The 23,703-nt window shown below is 38.8% G+C and overlaps 1 protein-coding gene across 1 annotated transcript in view; it reads right to left on the reverse strand.

Annotated features, from left to right (window-relative positions):
- The window catches only part of ATP6V0D2 (ATPase H+ transporting V0 subunit d2), a 49,545-nt gene that overhangs the window by 20,921 nt on the left and 4,921 nt on the right, over positions 1 to 23,703 (reverse strand). Inside the window, 1 exon segment of the mRNA XM_037050238.1 lies at positions 8,032 to 8,205. Within this exon segment, the coding sequence (XP_036906133.1) occupies positions 8,032 to 8,205 (174 nt within the window).

Genomic DNA, 23,703 nt, shown 5'->3' on the forward strand with positions numbered 1-23,703 from the left:
TAAAGATTGAATAGCATGCTATTAAACAATGAATGGGTCAAGAATAAATTTAAAAAAGAAATTTGAAATTTTCTGGAAATAAGTGAAAATGAACTCACAACAACCCAAAACTTATGGGACACAGTGAAGGCAGTCTTGAGAAGGAAGTCCACAGCAATACAGGCCTACTTTAAGAAGATAGAAACAAATAAACAACCTAACCCTATGCCCGCAAGAACTAGAGGAACAGCACAAAGACAGAGCAAGTAGGAGGAAGAAAATAACCAAGATCAGAGCAGAATTAAATGACGTAGAGACTAAAAGCACAATTCTAAGGATCAATGAATGCAGGAGCTGGTTCTTTGAAAAGATAAACAAAATTGAAAAGCCTTTAAGTAGGTTCATCAAGAAAAGAAGAGAGAGGGCCCAAATGAACACAATCAGAAATGAAAGAGGAGAGATTAAAACTGACACCACAGAAATCCAAAGGATTGTAAGAAATTACTATGAAGAACTGTATGCCAAGAAATTTGAAAACCTAGGTGAAATGGGTAAATTTCTAGAAAAATATAATCTTCCAAAACTGAATGACGAAGAAGCAGAAGGCCTGAACAGACCAATAACAGCAAATGAAATTGAAGCAGTAATAAAAAAAACTCCCATCACACAAAACTCTTGGACCAGATGGTTTCACAGGAGAATTCCACAAAGCACTTAAGGAAGAGTTAACCCCTATCCTTCACAGATTATTCCAAAAAATCCAAAATGATGGAAGACTCCCAAACTCTTTTTATGAAGCCAGCATCATCCTAATCCCAAAACCACAACAAGAAAAAGAATTTCAGAACAATATTGTTGATGAACATAGATGCTAAAATCCTCAACAAAATATTGGAAACTACATCCTACAATATATTAAAAAGACCATACATCATGACCAAATGGGATTCATTTCAGAGATGCAAGAATGGTTCAATATTTGCAAATCAGTAAATGTAATACACCACATAAACAAAAACAAGAAAAAAAGCACATGATCATATCAATAGATGGGGGAAAACATTTGCTAAGGTAGAGCACCCATTCATGATAAAACACTCAGCAAAGTGGGAATAGAGGGACCATGCTTCAACATAATAAAGCCCATATATGAAAAACCTTAAGCCAACATCATACTCAATGGGCAAAACCTAAATTTTTTTCCACTAAGATCAGGACAAGACAAGGTTGTCCACTTTCACCTCTTCTATTCAATGTAGTATTGGAAGTTTTAGCCACAGTGATCAGACACGAAAAAGAAATAAAAGGCAACCAAATTGGAAAGAAGGAAACAAAACTGTCACTTTTTGCAGATGACATGATAGTGTATATGGAAAATTCTATACACTCCACCCCACAACTGCTCAACCTATTAAATGAATTTGGCAAAACAGCAGGATACAAAGTTAATATCCATAAATTAAAGGCATTTTTGTGTACTAACAATGAAACAGTAGAAGCAGAAATCAAGAAAAACATCTTATTCAATATAGCAGAAAGAAAAATGAAATACCTAGGAATAAACCTAATCAAGGATGTAAAAGATCTGTAGAAAGAAAAGTACACAACACTGAACAAAAAATCAAGGAAGACACTAACAAATTGAAACATATACCATGTTCATGGATTGGAAGAATTAACATCATCAAAATGTCCATACTACCCAAAGCAATTTACAGATTCAATGCAATACCTATTAAAGTACCAATGGCATATTTCACAGACATAGAACAAACACTTCAAAAATTTACATGGAACCATAAACGACCCCAAATAGCTGCTGCAATTTTGATAAAGAAGAGTAAAGTAGGAGAGATCACAAAACCTGATATGAAAATGTATTACAAGGCCACTGTAATCAAAACAGCCTGGTACTGGAATAAAAACAGGCACATAGACCAGTGGAACAGAACAGAGAGCCCAGAAATAAACCCAAGTCTCTATGGCCAATTAATATTTGACAAAGGGGCAGCAACATAAAATGGACTAAAAATAGCCTCTTCAACAAATGGGGTTGGGACAACTGGACAGCTCTGTGCAAAAAAACAATAAAATCGAGCACTAACTTACACCACACAATAAATAAATTCAAGGTGGATAAAGATTTAAATATAAGCCATAGCACCATTAAAGTCCTAGAGGAAAACATTGGCAGGAAAATCTCAGATATTTCATGCAGCAGCATTTTTACTGATATGTCCCCTGGAGCAAGGGACATAAAGAAAAGAATAAACAAATGGGATCTCATCAAAATAAAAAGTTTCTGCATGGCTAAAGAAAACAGTATTAAAATAAAAAGAGAACCAACTGTATGGGAAAACACATTTGCCAATGATACCTCAGACAAGGATTTAATCTCCAAAATATACAAAGAACTTATATGATTCCACTATAAGAAGACAAGCAACATAATTAAAAAGTTAGGCAAAGGACTTGAACAGACACTTCTCCAAGGAGAAGGATCCAGAGACACATAAGAAGATGCTCGATATTGCTAGGTATCAGAGAGATGCAAATTAAAACCACAATGAGATGCCCTTTACACTGGTCAGAATGGCCATCATAAACAAAGAAACAAACAACAAATGTTGGAGAGGTTTTGGAGAAAAGGAAATCCGAGTTCACTGTTGGTGGGACTGCAGACTCGTACAACCATTATGGAAAGAGTATGGAATTTTCTAAGAAAACTAAAAATAGGTTGTACCCATTTTTCAACCCAGCAATTTCTTTTGTCCCTATTTCTTTTGTCCCAGCAATTCCACTGCTAGGATTAGATCCTAAGAACCCTAAAACGTTAATCCAAAAGAACCTATGTACTTCAATGTTCATAGCAGCACAATTTACAACAGCCAAGTGTTAGAAGCAACCTTAGATGCCCATCAGTAAATGAATGTATCAAAAAACTCTGGTACATTTACACAATGGAATTCTATACAGCAGAAAGAAAGAAGGTGCTCCTACCCTTTGCAACAGCATGGATGGAACTGGAAAGCATTATGCTGAGTAAAATAAGCCAGGTAGTGAAAGACAAATACCATATGATCTCACCTTTATAACAGGAATCTAATCAACAACATGAACAAGGAAGCAAAGCACAGCCAAAGACATTGAAATTGAGAACATGCTGACAGTCACCAGAGGAAAGAGTGGAGGGGATAATCGAGGAAAAGGGTGCAGGATTACAGGAACAATTATAAAGGACACGTGGACAATAACAAGGTGGGGTGGCAACAGGGGAGGGAGAAAGGGATAGCTGGGTGGTGGGGAGATTTGGGAGGGGAAAGGCTGAAAACTGTACTTGAAACAACAATAAAAATACACCTGTTCTTCTTTTCCATTAAAAAAATAAAGCAAACAAGATAAGATAAAACCAGGGCCATGGCTATATAGCTGAGCAGCAGGATGGTTTTTTTTTTTGTCTCTGCAGACTAGGATAGCCTAAAATCTGCTTCCCGGAACGATTGACATGGGATGTGCAGTACTTTGAAGAACTGGTTACTGCAATCAGTCATTGCCCCCTGGTGGATGATTGATGCCTAACCAGAAAGTTGACAACAAAGGAAAAGATCTTGTAACGTACTCAGGGGAATTGTTGTATCGATGGCAACCTAAACACTTCCATACCCATTGTCTTGGATCATAAATGAACATCTTTAACCCTCTGACACACATTTTGCTGATGTCATGTGGCATTGACCACCCAACAGGAGTTCCCTCTGGTTTCAACCTTTAACAAATTGGCTAAAAAATCACTAATACATAAAAACATATATAAAACATAAAGTTCTGAGTTTTCTGGGAAGATTCTTCTAGCCCTGCATAAAGTGATGCTAATTACATCAGGATGGCATATTGATTCAACAAATATTCAGTTGCCATTCTGTACTATTGAGTCTGGAGAGAGATACGAAAAGAAATAATTCATAGAGTTTACAACAGTGAATACTACTTTCTCATACATGTTTCTCTTTTATTCTCTTGGATGTCAGAAGAAATAAGATTTTTAAAATTAAGAAATGTCCATTGCTAACAACATTAGAATTATACTATTACTACCCAAACTACTTCTCCACTTTAGATTTTCTACTAACATTCTACCCAGGGCTCTGTAACCACCTGCATTATGTACTGTTTTAAAATATAACTAGTAACTAATGACTAAAAGTATTTGGACTCTTAAGTATGTTTTTTAGAAACAGTGTATTTTAACTATGTTTGTTTAATTAACACGAAGGCTCCTTCCTTGTTTCATATTCTAAAGTTAGGAAACAATAAATCTTGGAATTATCACCTAAGAGGAACCATTGACAGAGTTAGTTAGAGTCATTCTAAAGACAGCATTTCCCCATATATTTGGAGCAAATGTCCATCTTGTGAAATCTGACCTTCAACCCAAAACATAAAATCAAGCAACTTCCTGACTAGGTTAAAATTAGACTATAATTTATTATTATCAGGGTCAGATTTTCTCTTTTTTTTTGTAATATATCTTGTTGATTATGCCATTACAGTGGTCCCATTTCTCCCCCTTCATTCCCCTCCTGCAAACCCACTCCCCCCATTCCCTCCCTTTAGTTCATGTTCATATGTCACAAGTTCTTTACATTTCCCATCTATTCTTGCCCTCCCCCTGTCTATTTTCTACCTACCATCTATGCCAGTTATTCTCTGTACCTTCTCCCCCCTTCTCCTCCTCCCACCCCCCTGTTTCTAACCCTCCATGTGTTCTTCATTTCTATGGTTCCACTCCTGATCTAGCTGGCCTCTTGGTTTGCTTTTGTTTTAGGTGTGATTGTTAATAACTGTGGGTTTGCTTTCCTTTCACTGTTCATATTTTATCTTCTTTTTCTTAGATAAGTCCCTTTAACATTTCATATAATAAGGGCTTGGTGATGATGAACTCCTTGAACTTGACCTTATCTGAGAAACACTTTATCTCCCCTTCCATTCTAAATGAAAGCTTTGCTGGATAGAGCAATCTTGGATGTAGGTCTTTGGATTTCAGGACTTGGAGTACTTCTTTCTAGCCCATTCTTGCCTGTAAGGACTCTTTTGAGAAATCCGCTGACAGTCTGATGGGAACTCCTTTGTAGGTGACTGTCCCCTTATCTCTTGCTGCTTCTAGGATTCTCTCCTTCATTTTAATCTTGGCTAATGTAATTATGATGTGCCTTGGTGTGTTCCTTCTTGGGTCCAACTTCTTTGGCACTCTCTGAGCTTCCTGCACTTCCTGGAAGTCTATTTTCTTTGCCAGATTGGGGAAGTTCTCCTTTATTATTTGTTCAAATAAGTTTTCCACTTGTTGCTTTTCCTCTTCCCCTTCTGGTACCCCTATAATTCGAATATTGGAATGTTTAAAGATGTCCTGGAGGTTCCTAAGCCACTCCTCATTTTTTTGAATTATTGTTTCTTCATTCTTTTCTGTTTGGTCATTTTTTTTCTTTCTTCTGGTCCACTCCCTTGATTTGAGTCCCAGTTTCCTTTCCATCACTATTGTTTTCCTGTGCATTTCCCTTCATTTCACTTAGTTTAGCCTTCATTTGTTCCTCTAATTTGTGACTAAAATCAACCAGTTCTCCAGTATTTTGAACTGTGCATCTCATAGGTTGGCTATCTGTTGGTCACTCAGAATTATTAGCTCTGGGGCTTTGAGCTGTTCTTGAGCCATAATGTTTTTTTCTGTTTGTGCCTGTTATGTATGAGGGGCGGAGCCTTAGGTGTTCACCAGGGCGGGGAGACCCAGTTACTGGGTTGTGGTGCTGTATGTGGGAGCAGGGTCAGAGAGGGGCAATGGCGTTTGCTTTTCTTTCTCTCAGATTTCGGTCCTCTCTGCTGCTTGCTGCAAGCAAACCTAGCCCCCCTGGTGGCTCCCCGGTGTGTGGACCTGTGCACCCTCCAGGACACTGTGGGTCTCTCCAACAAACCCTCTGTGAGCCTGGAGCTTCTCCTGGAACCTTGACCTCGAAAGTCTTTCCAATTGGTCCTTTTAGGCTCTAATTCCCATTGCTGAGGCCCTAGCCTGCGCAGTCTGTCTCACTGCTCACTCCTTTGCCTGGTTTATCTGCTTGTGAATGTGTGACTGTGGTCAGCCAGCCAGCCGCCTTGCGCCCTCACTGGGTCCACCCGTTGCCACCCCATGCCTGGGATCTGCCAACTGCCTCCTGCACTCCTGGGTCAGTCTGGCCAATCTTTTCTGCCCAACTCTGCCCCGCCAGCCACTGACTCTGCTCCTCTTACCTGTCTGGCTGAACATTTGTTGTTCCCGGACTTCTGTACAGTTCAATTTTCTGTGTTTTGGTTGCATTTTTGTTACTAAAACTTTATGGTCTTTAAACCTGGTTGTGCAAGGAGGCACAGTGTTTCCACCTACGCCTCCATCTTGGCTAGAAGTCCCAGCACTTATTTTTTGTTGATTTTTTTATGATGGCCATTCTGACTGGTGTGAGGTGGAATCTCATTATTGTTTTAATTTGCATCTTTTTGATTTGTAGTAATGCTGTACATCTTTTCATATATCTCTGGGCCTTCTGTATGTCCTTGGAGAAGTGTCCACTCAGGCCCTTTACCCATTTTTAAATTGGATTGTTTTTCTTCCTGGTATGGAGTTGTGTGAGTTCTTTACATATTTTGGAGATCAAACCCTTGTCTAAGATGTCATGGGCCAATATATTTTCCCAGATAGTTGGTTTCCTTTTCATTTTGATTATGTTTTCTTTAGGCATGGGTAGGCTTCTTAATTTGATGTAGTCTCATTTGCTTATTCTTTCCTTTATATCCCTTGCTCTGGGGCACCGCTGGCAAACACAAGGCCCATGGGCTAAATCCAGCCCTCCACCTTGTTTTATCTGGCGGGGCACCTTGTTTCTCCCTGATGGCAGTGCCAAGCTCTCACTTAATGGTTAATGAGTAGTTACATTTTACACAGTCCTAAAATTACATTCACTCCTTTGTGTCAACTGGAAGTCTGATGTGGCCCCTGGTGAAAATGAGTTCAACACCCCTACTTTGGGGACATATCAGTGAAAATATTGGTGCATGGAATATTTGAGATTTTCCTGCCTATGTTCTCAACTAGGACTTTTGTGGTGTCGCAACTTATATTTAAGTCTTTTATCCATCTTGAGCTTATTTTTGTGTCTGGTGTAAGTTGGTGGTTGAGTTTCATTGTTTGACATGTAGCTGTCCAGATTTCCCATATCACTTGTTACAGAGGCTATTTTTACTCCGTTTTATGCTTCTGCCCTCTTTGTCAAATGTTAATTGACTGTAGAGACGTGGGTTTATTTCGAGGCTCTCTATTTATTCCATTGATCTATGTGTCTGTTCTTATGCCAGTACCAGACTATTTTAATTACAGTGGCCTTGTAATATAGTTTGATATCAGGTATCCAACTATCCCTCCTACTTTGTTCTTCTTTCTCAAAACTGTAGCTGCTCTTTGGGGTTGTTTATCGTTCCATATAAATTTTTAAAAAGATTTTATTTATTTATCTTTAGAGGAGAAGGGAAGGAGAGAGGGAGAGAAACATCAATGTATGGTTGCCTCTCATGCATCCCCTGCTGGGAACTGGCCTGCAACCCAGGCATGTGCCCTGACTGGGACGCGAACCGCGGTTGTTTGGTTTGCAGGCCCGTGCTCAATCCACTGAGCTACAACAGCCAGGGCCCATATAAATTTTTGAAATGTTTGTTCTTTATCTGTGAAATATGGCATTGGCATTTAATTGCATTAATTCTATAAATTGAAAATTTTAAGGAAAAGAACACCAAATTAATGGAAAGAGCAGCACTTTATTCAGAGGCCACCACCACTACCTACATTATCTTGTCAATAAATAAGCAAAATGTGTTTTCTAACAGTAGAAACACAGCTCCTGAGCTCATCAGTTACTGGGGTTTAAGTATATTTAAGCCTACAAACAATAGAATAGATCTTAAGGCAAAAAACCCACCTAAGATCCCACCTATACCTGTTGATAGGATTTCACAGCAGGTCTTCCTAACACCACTTACACCATGTAGATGAAAAATATGCTCAGGTGATCCAGGGAGTGATTCCAGAAATGCTTAAATTCTCTGCACAACTTTTTCTTCATTTCAGTGTCAATTTTGGAAATGGTGAGAGGGTCCATTTGATTGGCCAAGGAGTTGCCATAATCAGTGGTCTGGAGATGAACTTTCAGATCTGAAATTAAGTGAGATCCAAAGCAGGTTAAATTTTGAACATGCATGAATAGACTTTAGAACATTAATGGAATTTATATTAACTTTATTATAAGTGTATATTTAATTATTTTAACTTTATTAGACCTTAACATGAGATTTATATATCATTTAGATGAGTGTATTATTTCTCCTAAGCGAGAAATATTTCAGTACACTATATACACTTTCATTTCCTAAAAAATCTAGACTTATTTAGCACAACTGTGAAGAACATTAACAACCACTTGGTGCAGAAATGACAAGTAGGTTTTATTGAAGCCAGTTTTAGTTGTTGAAAATATCTACTCAGAAAACGGTTGAAAAGGAAACTAAGGCCCAGCTTGATGAAAAAGAGACATTTATCGGTAATGTGTGCCAGCAGTGTAGGAGGCGCAGGATGGGTAGCTGTCAGTCCCTCTTTATTATGGATGAAGAAACTGAGTTTCAGGGGTGAAAAGGTAGAGTTAGTAGCAGAGCTTGAACTAGGAGATGGGTGTCATTACTCTTAAAATCTAACATCAGTTCCATAGGACCATGCTAACATCCTTTAAACCACAATGTTTTTGGCTACCAGATAATTGAATTAAATACCAACTTCATTTACTATGGCTTTACTCCTGAGCAAACCATGTGTTTTCCAGCATTTATATTTTTGTTCATACTGACCCCACCCTACTCTCCAGGAGTCCCTCCACCTTTTTCCAGAGTTGCCCACTCTAATGAATCAACATTAGAACAGTAGTTACCAGCGACTAAGTGCTTAGTATGTACCAGGCCTTGCAGTAAGCATGTATTATCTCATTTATCCGATGGCAATTGTATGAGTTGGGAATGGTGTTTATTACCTTTTACAGATAAGAGCTCTAATGTTCAGAGAGGTTAATAACTTGCTCAACGTGACAATGATAAATAAATTCAAAGCCAGATTTATCTCATTCTGAAGCCACTTAAAATCTGCATTTTCTTGCCAATCAATTAAATTAGATTATTAATTGTTCTGTATGTGGTAGCTTGAATTCTGTCAGCAGAATTATTCCTTCTCACACCTTTGAATTTCAAAGTTCTTTGATAATACTTCTAGCATAGCACCTGTCAAAAGATGTTACATAATCTTAAGTATGTTAACTCCAAGTAAGCTGTTACACTAGCTTAGTCATCTCCTTTTTTGTGGCTCCTCATGAAGCACCCAATATTAAAGTTTTGTTGAGTATCTGAATATCAAAAATGTCTTTGGCACAATCTAACACACAACTGAGGGCCAATATAGCATCTTGTAACTAATTGGATTCTTCATTCAAATGTTGATTAAGCATGTACTATATGCTGTTACTACAGGAGACCCAAAGATGGACCAGATGTATTCCTCATCCCTAAGAAAATGCAATCTGATTGGGAAGGCACCACAACGAGATACTTCAACCACCAGCTAAGTTCAGTGATGGAGATTAGGACCTTGACTGATGGGAATGCAGACAGTGAGAGCCAGGTTCACAGAGATAGGAGCAACAGAGCTGAGGAAAGTTTCTTGGAGGATGCTAAGTCAGAGATGAGCCTTAGGTGCCAAGTAGGAGCCAGAGGAAGGCATCCCATGAATTAGTGCAGGTATGGCAGGTGCCAGAACTCACAGCAGTTCCATGTTGTTGAAGCTTCAAGGGAGAATGGGAAGTAAGAAATGAATACAGAGAAGTAAGGAGGGGCATCCCAAGGAGGTCTAGGTAGAATATCTTTTATTACCCTGGAGACAACAGGGAACTGCTGTGGGCTGTAGGCTGTATGTGTGTGAGGGGAGGGTGGTAGTTGCAAGGAGGTATCTGTGATTCTCAAACATCTGAGATTCAGTGGTAGGTCTTCCTCCTCAGGATCTGGGGTAGATTATACATCAGAAAAGCTGTTTCTCTGCAACATGTACTTGCTCAACTACCTATTTAATTAACTAATTTAAAAAGTACACCTTTTTGTCAGGTAGGTCTTTTGGCAGTTCAGAGTTTTACACTATTTGACAGTTGCATTCTCCATGTTTAAGACTGTTTGCCAAAAGAAGGGTTACAAATGGCATTTTTTCAAAACATGATATATTGCTCATATGACATATGTTTCTTTTAAGCAGAAAACTTCCAAACCTTTCAACTGGCTGGGACATCCTGCAATTAGATGTGTCCAGTGGTTCCTAACTCGTGGGAACACTGGGCTGTTATATGTGATGGGCAGGCAAATGCAATGGAGGATATCTTCTGGTCTGCCACCAAAAGACCCAAGGGACACTTGGTCTTTGTATTCAGAGTCTAAGGAAATCTTAGAATTGGAAATGTTTGCTCTCAGACAACAATGGACTGCCAATAATAACAGTAATGCTTATATGTATAGACTTATAATTTTCAAAATGGGTTCAGTCATTTTCCCGTTCATTTTCTCAAGTGCTTATCAAAATAAGTATCTTAGTGGTCAAATGCATTTGGAATAAACAGGCTCTTAAATGCAGGAATTGAAAGCTTATATGGTATTCATTTGAGTGATATTTGGTACAGAGCCTCCCCAGCCACTAGAACACAATGGAGCCACCCACACAGCACACTTTAGAAAATTATGGTGCTTTTTTATCCAGAAGTTTTGTGGCAAGTGGCATTTCTCCCTTCTTTATTCCATGAGGAAATGAAATGTTTTCCAAACTATAGCTACAAAATAAATCAGTTTATTCAGTCCAAAACAGCAATAGAAAGAGAAAAAAAACCTTGATTGGGCTCTTACAACAAATACCAGAGCATATCACACAGAAGAGTGTGTGTACGCACAGGTGTGCACCCAGGGTTGTAGTGACAAATGGGTCTCTGGTGGGCTTGGTCACTGGGTTCAGGGAATTATCAGGATCACTTGGCTAGTGAGACAGGACAACGATTTCTAGTGATTTGTTCGGCATCAGTTTTATAAAATGATGAGAGTTGGTATTTGTTTTCTGGCATCTTTCTGTGTAGGGCTCTCTTTAAAAGGGAACATGCACACCTCCCACTTTCCAGGTTGGTTAGGCAAGGAAGACCCTCCAGAGGTACCTGTGAAGGGTGCTATCCTTACTCAGGCCCTGCCTTTTTCCACACTCTGCAGTTTCCTCATCTACAAAATGGGTATAGAATCTATGTATTTGGGTTGTTGTGGGGATTAAAGGAAATGAAAGAGAAGCCAGCAGGTAGGAGCCACCACTTAATACTAATTTCTTTTTCTTCTCACTTGTACCCATCTACATCCAAAATAATTTGATTCAGTTGGTTAAGGACTGTGCTTTTTACTCTCTAACCAGAGGTATTTCAACCTATATGTTGAAATTGACCATCACATTTTATAATTACTCCTATTTTAATATATCAATATTTATAAAACAAGACTGCTTACTCCACATTTGCTAATTTCCTGCTGTCTTACAGTGATGAACCTTCAAGTCCTCTTTGGTGCTTTGGTGCTTTGGTGCTTTGTCACCCTACAATTGACTGTATGTTCTTCAATGGCCTCTGAGTCTCATTCCTTACATCTCCAGTTTAGAACCACGGGCTGCCACCCAGATCTCTGTGGCCATCTCCTAACTGACTCTTCACAGGCAGAATAGTTTTAACATACACTGTGTCTTAATGTTAACAATAACCCCTGTTTCACAGGCAAAGAAACAAAGGCTCAGAGAAATAACCTGTTCATGTTTTGCAAGTATGCAAATATTGACTAAAGACCAGGAATGTCTCTTGTTCTCATTCAGTATTTCAAAGCTCCATAATCAGATCTTCAAGTTCCTTCAACATTTTTTCACAGCTGAAATTCCAGCCTTATCTCCAGGCATTCTAGTATTGCAGCCAAACTGGCTTACTCCCCACCCAAATGATTTTTATTTCTAACCATAACCTTGAAATGGGAATTATTTTAGGAATTCAAGAGTATAACAGAGAGAGGAAACTAGTTATTGTTGTAGACACATTGCTGCTTAGGGGTACTTAGGAGTTCCCAGAAATTTTACAATTTAGAGTTTACAAAACATCTTCAGCAATCTCTGATTGCCCTGGAAACGGGCAGGAAGGACAGGGAAATGTCAACTAAGGGGTCTTATTTTTATTCTCTAGTGTGGAAGTCCTTTTAGGTCAGGAACTATACTTTTTCTTTTTTTAATCTATACCTTCCTTGCCTGTAGCTAGAAAATGCTTACTATATATAAATATATGGTTGTTGAATTATGTCCCACTTGAAGGCACAGTTAGAAAGGAATGACAGTTGTGTCTATTCATGGGAATGTCATTGTTAGTGAGATATAATCTGCTCCTCTTTCTTTCTTTCAAAGAAAGATGACTGACAGGACAGAGTAAAGGGAGGAGGTCCCTAGCCCTCTCACCACACCTGAGAGCTGTGGAAACTTCTACCATATATTTTAGAAAGGACCATTATTACTAAATTTTGGAACTCTGAAGTATTCATTGTACCACCTTGTATTTAAAGGAAGTAATATTTACAACAGTCTTATTTATAATAAAAAAACTTGATGAAAACAGCAGTGTTGGCCTGACAAGACCCAGACGAACCTCACATGTGCCTTAGTCAGTGGAGCAACCACTCAGAAAGGGCTGCAGATTGTGATTATAGCTCTGACCTTGTGCCAAAGGCCACACTATGGAGACAATAGAAAGATCAGTGGACTCAAGGGTGGGGATGGAGGAAGGTTTTTCATGGCAGTGAATGTAAAACTGCTCTAAAAAATTACATTTTAATACAAACATGACGGTGTTAATTATTTTACAGACTACTTTCTGCCCCTTTACCATTATTATTTTGGTTCAAGTCTCTATTAAAGAACTTAAAGGTTTCTGTGTGGATACAGCCTTGAGGCAGCACCCATTGCACAGTCCTTGAGACTAACTTCCCTCTATGGTCGCTGGGAGGACTGTCAAAATGTCCTCAAAATGGACTCTGTTTTGTCAGTAAGAGGCAGGCCTAGGAATAAATGAGTACTTCTGACCACACTCTTACAGTTTTGCACAAATATGAATACTGGGACTTTCCAAAGCTTTTATGGACAATCTTTATTTTCTGTCTTCTAAATCCTCCTGAAACCTATGTGTTCCTTGCAACTGGCTCTAGAACAATTTGCTGAAAACAGGACACCTTTCTTTTAAAGACTAGAGGATTTATCTTTATCAAGTTAACTTTCCTTTTATAGAAAGTGTTTGCTTTAGTACATAGCACCCTTGTGACACTGTTACACCAACTCTTGTTTACTTATCATTTTTTGGTGTATATTTTATGCATGAGTAAACAAAATCCCAAAGTTCTTAACTTCTGTTCCAACATGACAGCTGAGAAGGTGGTTGGGTTTCTCTCAGTGCATTCTTCGATGCAACAGGAACATTGCCAGTCACAAGTTACTTACCAACATACTGTGAAACAATCAGGCAAGGCAGACATTATTTTGTATATCACAATGGAGCTGTCAAGTGAATGGGACCTATTCATGGGGCTTCAACTATGCTGAAAGTTAGAAATTTCAGTTAACAACAGACACAGATATATCACTGTCCTCCATCTTCAATAAGAGTGTTAGATTAATCATAGCTCCTGTGTCTTCAGGTCATAACCAAGGACATGTAACCCTTATTTTATTTAGACTGATTTTCTCAGCAGTCATTATAGTCTATAACTTCATGATTCACAGTAATATTCCTAAGAGTCCTCAAACCATAGATTGGCATGGATTCACACAGTTGTGCAAAAATGTTTGAAAAAAATATTTTGGGGAGGAAAAAAAGAGACATGAGAAACAAAGACAACAAAGCTGCAGTGTCTTCAACCAGGATACATGGATGACTTTGGTGATTTTCCACTTCTGACATCATAAGGAAAATTCTATGTGTGCACCTGTGTGTATTTTACTAAGAAGATTCATTCTTTAAGTCTTCGAGAATCTGAAAGCTTTCTTTCCTTTCCACTATTAAGTGGAGGATGGTTCCTCCTTGAACTGTTTAGTGAGCAGGCTAAAACATTGTTGTGTAACCTGAAGTGGTAGATTTGGAAAGTAAATTTGATAAATTTGGTAAATTTGCCTATCTTAGCCCATTTAAAAGCCTGACTGAAAACCAATCAAAATGTATTCAAATGACTTCTCTCAGAAGCACTAATTCTTCCCTGCATCCATTAACTTTTTCTACCTCAAGTTATGCAGATGTTCTATGTGATTGAGACTCTGCAGTCTCCAGACTCATATAATATGCTGAAGTAATTTAGGAGCTGGGATTATCTTGTGTGATTATTTGTACCCAACAGAGTTAGCATCTGGAAGCTTTTCTTTGGCTGTTTCCATTGTTAATGGAAGGAGATGGTCACTCTCAGCCTGCACAGCTTAGCCTTAACTCTGGCTGTAACTGTTCAGAGCCATAAACAAATGACATCAGGACCCTCAGCACCACTTGAGAAGCCTGCAAAGTTGCCTTCACTTTTTTTCCACTTTGTCTTTGCATTCTGCTACTCTTCCTGGCAGTGTTGACCCTTACTGCTTTCTTGCTTCTTCTAGAATAATCTGGAAGTTTTAAAGCACCTTCTTATCAACATACAGTACTGATTTTATTATGTTTCAAAATGAGGTAGTATAGCTGTTTTTAAGAATAAAAATACTGAGATTGAGAGAAGATAGTGGTGGAGTAGGACAAAGGATTTCACTCCCCCCACCACGCGCAGGAGGAAAACTGGGCTGATCTGCGGAGGAGCGCAGCAGATAGCCAGCAGGGACCCAGCATATAGGAAGGTAGGACCCCAGAAGTTGTAGTGGACACTGAATGACCAGATGGTGAGGGAAGGAGATGACTGCAGGTCAACAAGGTCTGAGGGAAAAGTGCAGAGGCTGCAGACCCTCCACTGGCTGCGCCAGGCCTCGGGTGGTCTGCCTTGGTTTCTGGGGACCTAGGGCTGGCAGCAAGGATCTTGGAAGAGAGCCAGTCACCAGCTCCCTCCCTCCCCAGCCTGGCGCAGATTGAAAAATGCCAGGGAAGATCAGTTTGCCTGTAGTGGCAGAGAGAGGAGTGGGCATTAGGAAGCAAACCAGAGAGCTCTGATCACCCATGGAATCAGCCGGTAGTCGCCAGGGGAGAATTGAGAGTTGCCCATGCATTCCACAATAGCACTGGGGAAGGTTCGCGCCCAAGCCTTTGAGACCAGGGAAGCCTGGCCAGGAGTGTGTGAGCCCACACCCTAGGCCAGGACTGTAAATACTGGGAAAAATCTATTCTCAGTGGGGTGCAGTGGAGAGGTGCCAGTCTGGATCTTGGGAGGGCACTGGTGAGACTGGCTGAGTTCACCAAGAAGGGGGGAAGGCCACAATAATAGCCTCTCAGACAGCTGCAGCTAGTGTGACCAGAAGAGAAGGTTTGACCAGCTGGAAACCAACAAGGTTTTTTTTTTTAATAATCTTTTAATTCTTTAAGTTTATTATTGTTTTATATTTCAATACTTTTACCCTCTCTCTTCTTCTTTCTTGTTTTATTCCTTCTTCCTTTCTTTCCAAACCTACCACTTTTTCCTGCCATCTGCTGCCCTTTTTTTGCCCCTCTCCCCCGCAAGTGAGACAAAAGATGTGGAAGGGCGAAAATACCAGAGTTAGACTCAAAGAGGGGGCATCCCAAAAGTAGAGACAGAGAGACAAAATTCACTTTGTTATAACAGAAAAACAACAAGTTACTGCATATTTGTATTTTTTCATTATTTTTACATCTCTTATTTTAATAGTATCTCTGTATTCCTCCTCTTTATATTGTTCCTCTTCTATAACTATATATAGATGACTATGCATAGTCTCCTTTACCTTGGCTGGATATATTGTATGACTTGACAGGTTTACTCTGTCCCCTCAATCATAGTATATTGCGAATATACTGTCCTTTACTTCCCCTTGCCCCGTTAGCACACTAATGAAGGCCCAATACTTCCCAATCTTAGTATATCATAGATTCTGTCATATGATTGTTGCTGTAATATTATTGTAAATAATAGTTGTTACATGCTATTGCAAATACTACACCCCCCCCCCCCAGATCTTAGCCCACTTCGTTGTTGTCTNGTAATATTATTGTAAATAATAGTTGTTACATGCTATTGCAAATACTACCCCCCCCCCCCCCCAGATCTTAGCCCACTTCGTTGTTGTCTGAACTATAATACTGTAGCGGTTAACTCTATTCTCTCTCACACTATACCTATTTACCATCCTTTACTCTCACCTTAACTCAGAATCTGACCTCCCTCAAACTCACTCCTTTCTAGATCCAAATCACAAACCCTCCATCCCCAACAAGAGCCTTATCTTTCTTCCATCCTTTCTAAAAAGTGGCTAGTAGGGTTGAAGATTACGGTTATTGCTGTACATAGTCAGGGGATCACCTATCTCTTCTCTACTGGCCGCTACTGTAAATATCACAGAATACTCTCCTGCTGTCATAAACCAGTTTGCCTTCCCCACCAACTGATCACACACACACACACACACACACACACACACACACACAGAGTAGGTGGAAATGGTGAGCACCAGGATACACAAAGGAAGAGGAAACCCAACAACAAAGAAACCACCAACAGATAACAACAGAGGAAGGTGAAGGAGGGAATAGAAACCACACAAAGCTCAACCCAAGACATGTCTGGAAATACAACTAAACAGCAGAGAAACTACCCAGGGCAAACAACTGAACAAGAGCAAAAGAGAATCCTCAAAACCCTGTAAAGGCAGAAGAACTAGCTTCAACGCAAATGACCCTCACCAGCACAGCAAATTAAAATGGGTAGTGGACAGAGGGACCATCAGTTCATCAGCTGGTGGGAAGAACACACACAAAAAAACCCAAAACGCAAAGAAAACGCAAAGACAAACTCAGAGCCAACGTAGAGGACAGACCAGGACCAGCGAGCTAGGGAAATCAAGGGGAATACACCACTGAATCTCCGAGGTATTATGCCACAGAAGTTTACACCATATTTCCAGGAAACCACAATAAATCAATTTAAGAAGCTGAAGCTAACAAGAAGAGTCTCACAAATAATGGGAAGAAAAAGACCCCCCCCCATGAAATGAGAGGAGGAAACCTCAGAAAAAATGCTAGATGAAATAGAGGCAAGTCAACTATCAGATATTAAATTCAAAGCACTGGTTATCAGCAAGTTGAAAGAGCTCACAATGAGCTACCAGAAACTACAGGGGAGCTACAATGAACTCACTGCAAACTATATCAACTTGAAAAAGGAAATAGAAACTATCAGGAAGGGCCAAGAGAAAATGAAGAATACAATTTTAGAGCTGAAGAACACAGTGGAAGGAATCAAAGGCAGGACCGATGAGGCAGAAGATCAGATCAGCGAGTTGCAGGACAAAGTAGAAAAAAACTCCCAGAAAGAGAAAGAAAGAAAAAAGAGGCTCAGAAAGAATGAAGAGGAATTAAGAGAAATGCAAGACAATATGAAACGTAATAATATCCAAATTATAGGAATACCAGAAGTAGAAGAAGAACAAGGGATAGAAAATCTATTTGAAAGAGTAATGATGGAAACTTTCCCTAATTTGATGAGAGAAAAAGTCACACAAATCCAGGAATCACAGAGAGTCCCAATCGAGAGGAACCCAAAGAGGCCCACTTCAAGACACATCATCATTAAAATGGAAAAATTCCAAGACAAAGAGAGAATCTTAAAGGCAGCAAGGGAGAAAAAGGAAGTAACATACAAGGGAGCCCCAATAAGGTTAGCTACTGACTTCTCAATGGAAACACTCCAAGCAAGAAGAGAATGGCAAGAAATATTTCAAGTAATGAGAACTAGAGGCCTACAACCAAGGCTACTTTACCCAGCAAGGCTCTCAATTAAGATAGAAGACCAAATAAAGAGCTTCCAAGACAAAAGAAGTCTAAAAGAATATGCCTCCACCAAATCAGCTCTGCAAGAAATATTAAAAGGTCTGCTTTAAGGAAAGGAAAGAAAAGAGAGAGACAGAGAGGAACTGTGCTACAAAAATGGCAATAAATAAGTACCTATCAATAATAACCTTAAACATAAATGGCTTAAATGCTCCAATCATAAGACATAGAATAGCTGAATGGATAAGAAAGCATGACCTACATATTTGCTGCCTACACGAGACCCACCTCAGGACAAAAGACCATCACAGACTAAAAGTGAGGGGTTGGAGATAAATTTTCCGAGCAAACGGTCTGGGGGAAAAAAAGCCGGGGGAGCAATAGTACTATCAGGCAAAATAGAATTCAAAAAAGAGGTAGAAAAAGAGACCCAGGAGGTCACTTCATAATATTCAAGGGAAAATCCACCAAGAAGACATTAACATTATAAGTATATTTGCACCCAACATAGAAGCACCCAAATATATAAAGAAAATCTGCCCTGGCTGATGTAGCTCAGTGGATTGAGTGCCAGCCTGTGAACCACACGATTGTGGTTCAATTCCCAGTCAGGGCACATGCCTGGGTTGCAGGCCAGTCCCCAGTAGGGGACTCACGAGGGGCAACCATACATTGATATTTTTCTCCTTCTCTCCTTCCCTTCCTCTCTAAAGATAAATAAATAAAATATTTTAAAAAAGAAAATCTTTAAAAAAGCAGAAAATCTTAGAGGACTTCAAGAAAGATATTGACAGAAATGCCACTAGAGTAGCAGATTTTAGCACACCACTGTCAAAAATGGACAGATTTTCCAAACAAAACATCAACAAAGATATTGTGGAATTGAACAACATCCTAGATGAAATGGACTTAACTAATATATATAGAGAGAGCCCTTCATTCCAAAGAAGATAAACACACATTCATTTCAAATGCGCATGAAATATTTTCAAAGATAGACCACATGATAGGACACAAAACGAGCCTCAACAATTTTGAGAAAATTGAAATTATCCCGAGCAATTTCTCTGATCACAAGGAACTGAAATTAGAATCCAACCCCAAGGGAAAAGACACAAAACATTCAAAATCATGGAGATTGAATGGTATGCTATTAAACAACAAATGGTTCAAGAATGAAATTAGGGAAAAAATCAAAAAATTTCTGAAAACAAATGAAAACAAACTCATGATAACCCAAAACTTATGAGACGCAGTGAAGGCCGTACTGAGAGGGAAGTTCATAGCAACACAGGCCTACCTAAAGAAGACAGAAACATTTCAAACAAACAAACTAACCCTACACATGCAAGAACTTGAACAACAACAACAAAGACAGCCCAGAGCAAGTAGAAGGAAGGAAATAATCAAGATCAGAGCAGAATTAAATGACATAGAGACTAAAAGCACAATTCTAAAAATCAATGAATCCAGAAACTGGTTTTTTAAAAAGATAAACAAAATAGACAAGCCTTTAAACAGGCAAATCAAGAAAAAAAAACAAATAAACACAATCAGAGATGAAAAAGGAGAGATTACAACTGACCCCAGAGAAATACAAAGGATTGTAAGAAATTACTATGAAGAACTGTATGCCAAAAAAATTGAAAACTTAGATGAAATGGAAAAATTTCTACAAAAATGTAATCTCCAAAACCTCAATGAAGAATAAGAAGAAAGCCAGAATAGACCAATGACAGCAGCTACAATTGAAGCAGTAATCAAAAATCTCCCAAAGCACAAAAGCCCTGGACCAGTTGGTTTCACAGGAGAATTCTACAAAGCATTTAAAGAAGAGCTAACTCCTGTTCTTCACAGGCTATTCCAAAAAAATCCAAAATGATGGAAGACTCTCAAACTCTTTTTATGAAGGCAGCATTATCTTAATGCCAAAAGCAGATAAAGATACAACAAAGAAAGAAAACTTCAGGCCAATAGGGCTGATGAACAAAGATGCTAAAATCCTCAATAAAATATTGTCAGATTGAATCCCACAATACATTAAAAAGATCATTCACCATGACCAAGTGGGATTCATCTCAGGGATGCAAGGATGGTTCAGTATTCGCAAATCAGTAAATGTAATAAATCATATAAATAAAAGCAAAGAAAAAAACCACATGATCATATCAAAAGATGTAGAAAAAGCTTTTGATAAGTTACAGCACCCATTTATGATAAAAACACTCAGCAAAGTGGGAATAGAGGGAGCATTCCTCAATATAATAAAGGCCATATACGAAAGACCTACAGCCAACATCACACTCAATGGATAAAAACTAAAAGCTTTTCCACTAAGATCAGGAACAAGACAAGGTTGTCCACTTTCACCACTTCTATTCAATATAGTATTGGAAGTTTTAGCCACAGCACTCAGACAAGAAAATAAAATAAAAGGCATCCAAATTGAAAAGAAGGAAACAAAACTGTTTCAGATGACATGAGAGTGTACATGGAAAATCCTATAGACTCTACCCAAAAGCTGCTCAACCTAATAAATGATTTTGGCAAAACAGCAGGTTACAAAGTCAATATCCAGAAATCAAAGGCAATTTTGTATACTAACGATGAAACAGCAGAAGCAGAAATCAAGAAAAAATCCCATTCGATATAGCAAAAACAAAAATAAAATATCTAGGAACAAACTTAATCAAAGATGTTAAAGTCTTCTACACAGAAAGCTACACAACACTGAAGAAAGAAATCAAGGAAGACACAAACAAATAAAAACATATAGCATATTCATGGATTGGAAGAACTAATATAGTCAAAATGTCCATACTACCCAAAGCAATTTACAGATTAAATACAATACCTATTAAAGTACCAATGGCATATTTCACAGACATAGAACAAACCCTTCAACAATTTGTATGGAACCATAAATGCCCCTGAATAGCAGCTGCAATTTTGAGAAAGAAGAACAAAGTAGGAGGGATGACAAAACCTGATATCAAACTGTATTACAAGGCCACTGTAATCAAAACAGCCTGGTACTGGCATAAAAACAGGTACATGGACCACTGGAACAGAACAGATAGCCCAGAAATAAACCCAATTCTCTACAGTCAATTAATATTCGATAAAGGAGGCAGTAACATAAAATGGAGTAAAGATAGCCTCTTCAACAAATGGTGTTGGGAGAACTGGAAAACTACGTGCCAAAAAATGAAACTTGAACACCAACTTACCATACACCAAAATAAATTCAAGGTGGATAAAAGACTTAAATGTAAGCTGTGACAGTATTAAAGTCCTAGAGGAGAACATTGACAAGAAAATCTCAGATATTTCATGCAGCAACATTTTTACTGTTATGTCCTCTAGAACAAGGGACATAAAGGGAAGAACAAACAAATGGGATCTCATCAAAACTAAAAGCTTCTGCATGGCTAAGGAAAACAGTATTAAAATAAAAAGAGAACCAATTGTATGGGAAAATATATTTGCCAATGATAACTCAGACAAAGGTTTAATCTCCAAAATATAGAAAGAACTTACACGACTCCACTACAAGAAGAAAAGCAGCCAAATTAAAAAGTGGCAAAGGACTTGAACAGACATTTCTCTGGGGAGGATATGCAGAGGATCCAGAGAAACATGAAAAGATACTCAATATCAATAGCTATCAGAGAGATGCAAATTAAAACCACATGAGATACCACCTTACACCCGTCATAATGGCCATCATAAACAAAACAACAAACAACAAATGTTGGAGAGGATGCGGAGAAGAAGGGACCCTAATCAATTGTTGGTGGGATTGCAGACTGGTACAACCACACGGAAAACAGTATGGACTTTTCTAAGAAAACTAAAAATGAATATGCCTTTTGACCCAGCAATTCTACTGCTGGGATTGTATCCTAAGAACCCTAGAACACCAATCCCAAAGAACATGTGCACCCCAATATTCATAGCAGCACAATTTACAATAGCCAAGAGTTGGATGCAACCTAGGTGCCCATCAGTAAATGAATGGCTTAAAAAATTATGGCACATATACACAATGGAATTCTATGCAGCAGAAAGAAAGAAGAAGCTACTACCCTTTGTAACATCATGGATGCAACTGGAAAGCATTATGCTGAGCAAAATAAGTCAGGTGTTGAAAGACAAATACCATATGACCTCACCTTTATTAGGAAGCTAGCAACAAAACAAACAAGCAAGCAAAATAAAAACAAAAACACTGAAATAGAGAACAGGGGAACAGTGACTAGAGGGGAAAGGGGAGGGAATTTCAGGGGGGAAAGGGGAAGGATTTACAGGAAGTATTATAAATGACACAGGGACAATATCTAAAGGGGGTGGAAATGGGAGGAAGGTGGGGAGCACTGGGAGGGTGGTCTGGGATGGGAGTAAAAGACAGAAAACTGTACTTGAACAATAATTAAATATAAAAAATATTTGAAAAAAGAATAAAAATACTGTATATCGTAGATGTGAAATCTTTGGTAAGATTTTGAAAATATTGCAGCTTAAAGACAATTTCTAGAGAGGGGGAAATAGGGAGGTTTCAAAGGATAGAAAGTTTCAGTGTTACAAAATGAATAAGCTGTGGGTATCTACAGTACAGCATGGAGCCTAGAATTTATATACTACGCCTCTGGCAAATAATTATAAGGAAGTGGGAGGAGATATTTGGAGATGAAGGATAGGGTTCTTTTTTAAAATTTTTATTTATTTATTTATTTTCTTAGATTTATTTATTGTTCAAGTACATTTTCTGTCTTATATTTCCAGCCCTGCTCATTCCCCCCAGTGCTCCCCACCTCCTTCCCATTTTCCTCCCACCCACCTTAGTTATTGTCCATGTGTCCTTTATACTTGTTCCTGTGAATCTTTGACTTTCCCCCCTGTGATTCTCTCCCCTCTCCCCACTGGTCCCTGTCAGCCTGTTCTGTTTTTCAGTGTCTTTGGTCATATTTTGCTTGCTTGTTTGTTTTGTTGTTTAGGTTCCTGTTAAAGGTGAGGTGATATGGTGTTTGTCTTTCACTGCCTGGCTTATTTCACTCAGCATAATGCTTTCCAGTTCTATACCTGCTGTTGCAAAAAGTAGGAGCTCCTTTCTTTCTGCTGCATAGAATTCCATTGTGTAAATGTACCACAGTTCTTTGATCCATTCATTTACTGATGGGCACCTAAGTTGCCTCCAACTCTTGGCTATTGTAAATTGTGCTGCAATGAACATTGGTGTGCATAGGTTTTTTTGGATTGGTGTTTTAGGGTTCTTAGGATATACTCCTAGCAGTGGAATTGCTAGGTCAATAGGCATGTTCATTTTTAGTTTTCTTACAAAATTCCATACTGTTTTCCATAGTGGTTTTACCAGTATTCAATCCCACCAACAGTGAACTAGGGTCCCCTTTTCCCCACAGCCTCTCAACATTTGTTGTTTGTTGCTTTGTTTACGATGGCCATTCTGATCAGTGTAAAGTGGTATCTCATTGTGGTTTTAATTTGCATCTCTCTGATAGCTAGCAATACTGAGCATCTTTTCATGTGTCTCTGGATCCTCTGTATGTCCTCCTTGGAGAAGTGTCTGTTCAAGTCATTTTCCCACTTTTTAACTGGGTTGCTTGTC

The sequence above is a fragment of the Sturnira hondurensis genome, unplaced genomic scaffold, assembly GCF_014824575.4.
Source record: "Sturnira hondurensis isolate 20B ecotype Veracruz unplaced genomic scaffold, ASM1482457v3 Scaffold0006571, whole genome shotgun sequence".
NCBI lineage: Eukaryota > Metazoa > Chordata > Mammalia > Chiroptera > Phyllostomidae > Sturnira > Sturnira hondurensis.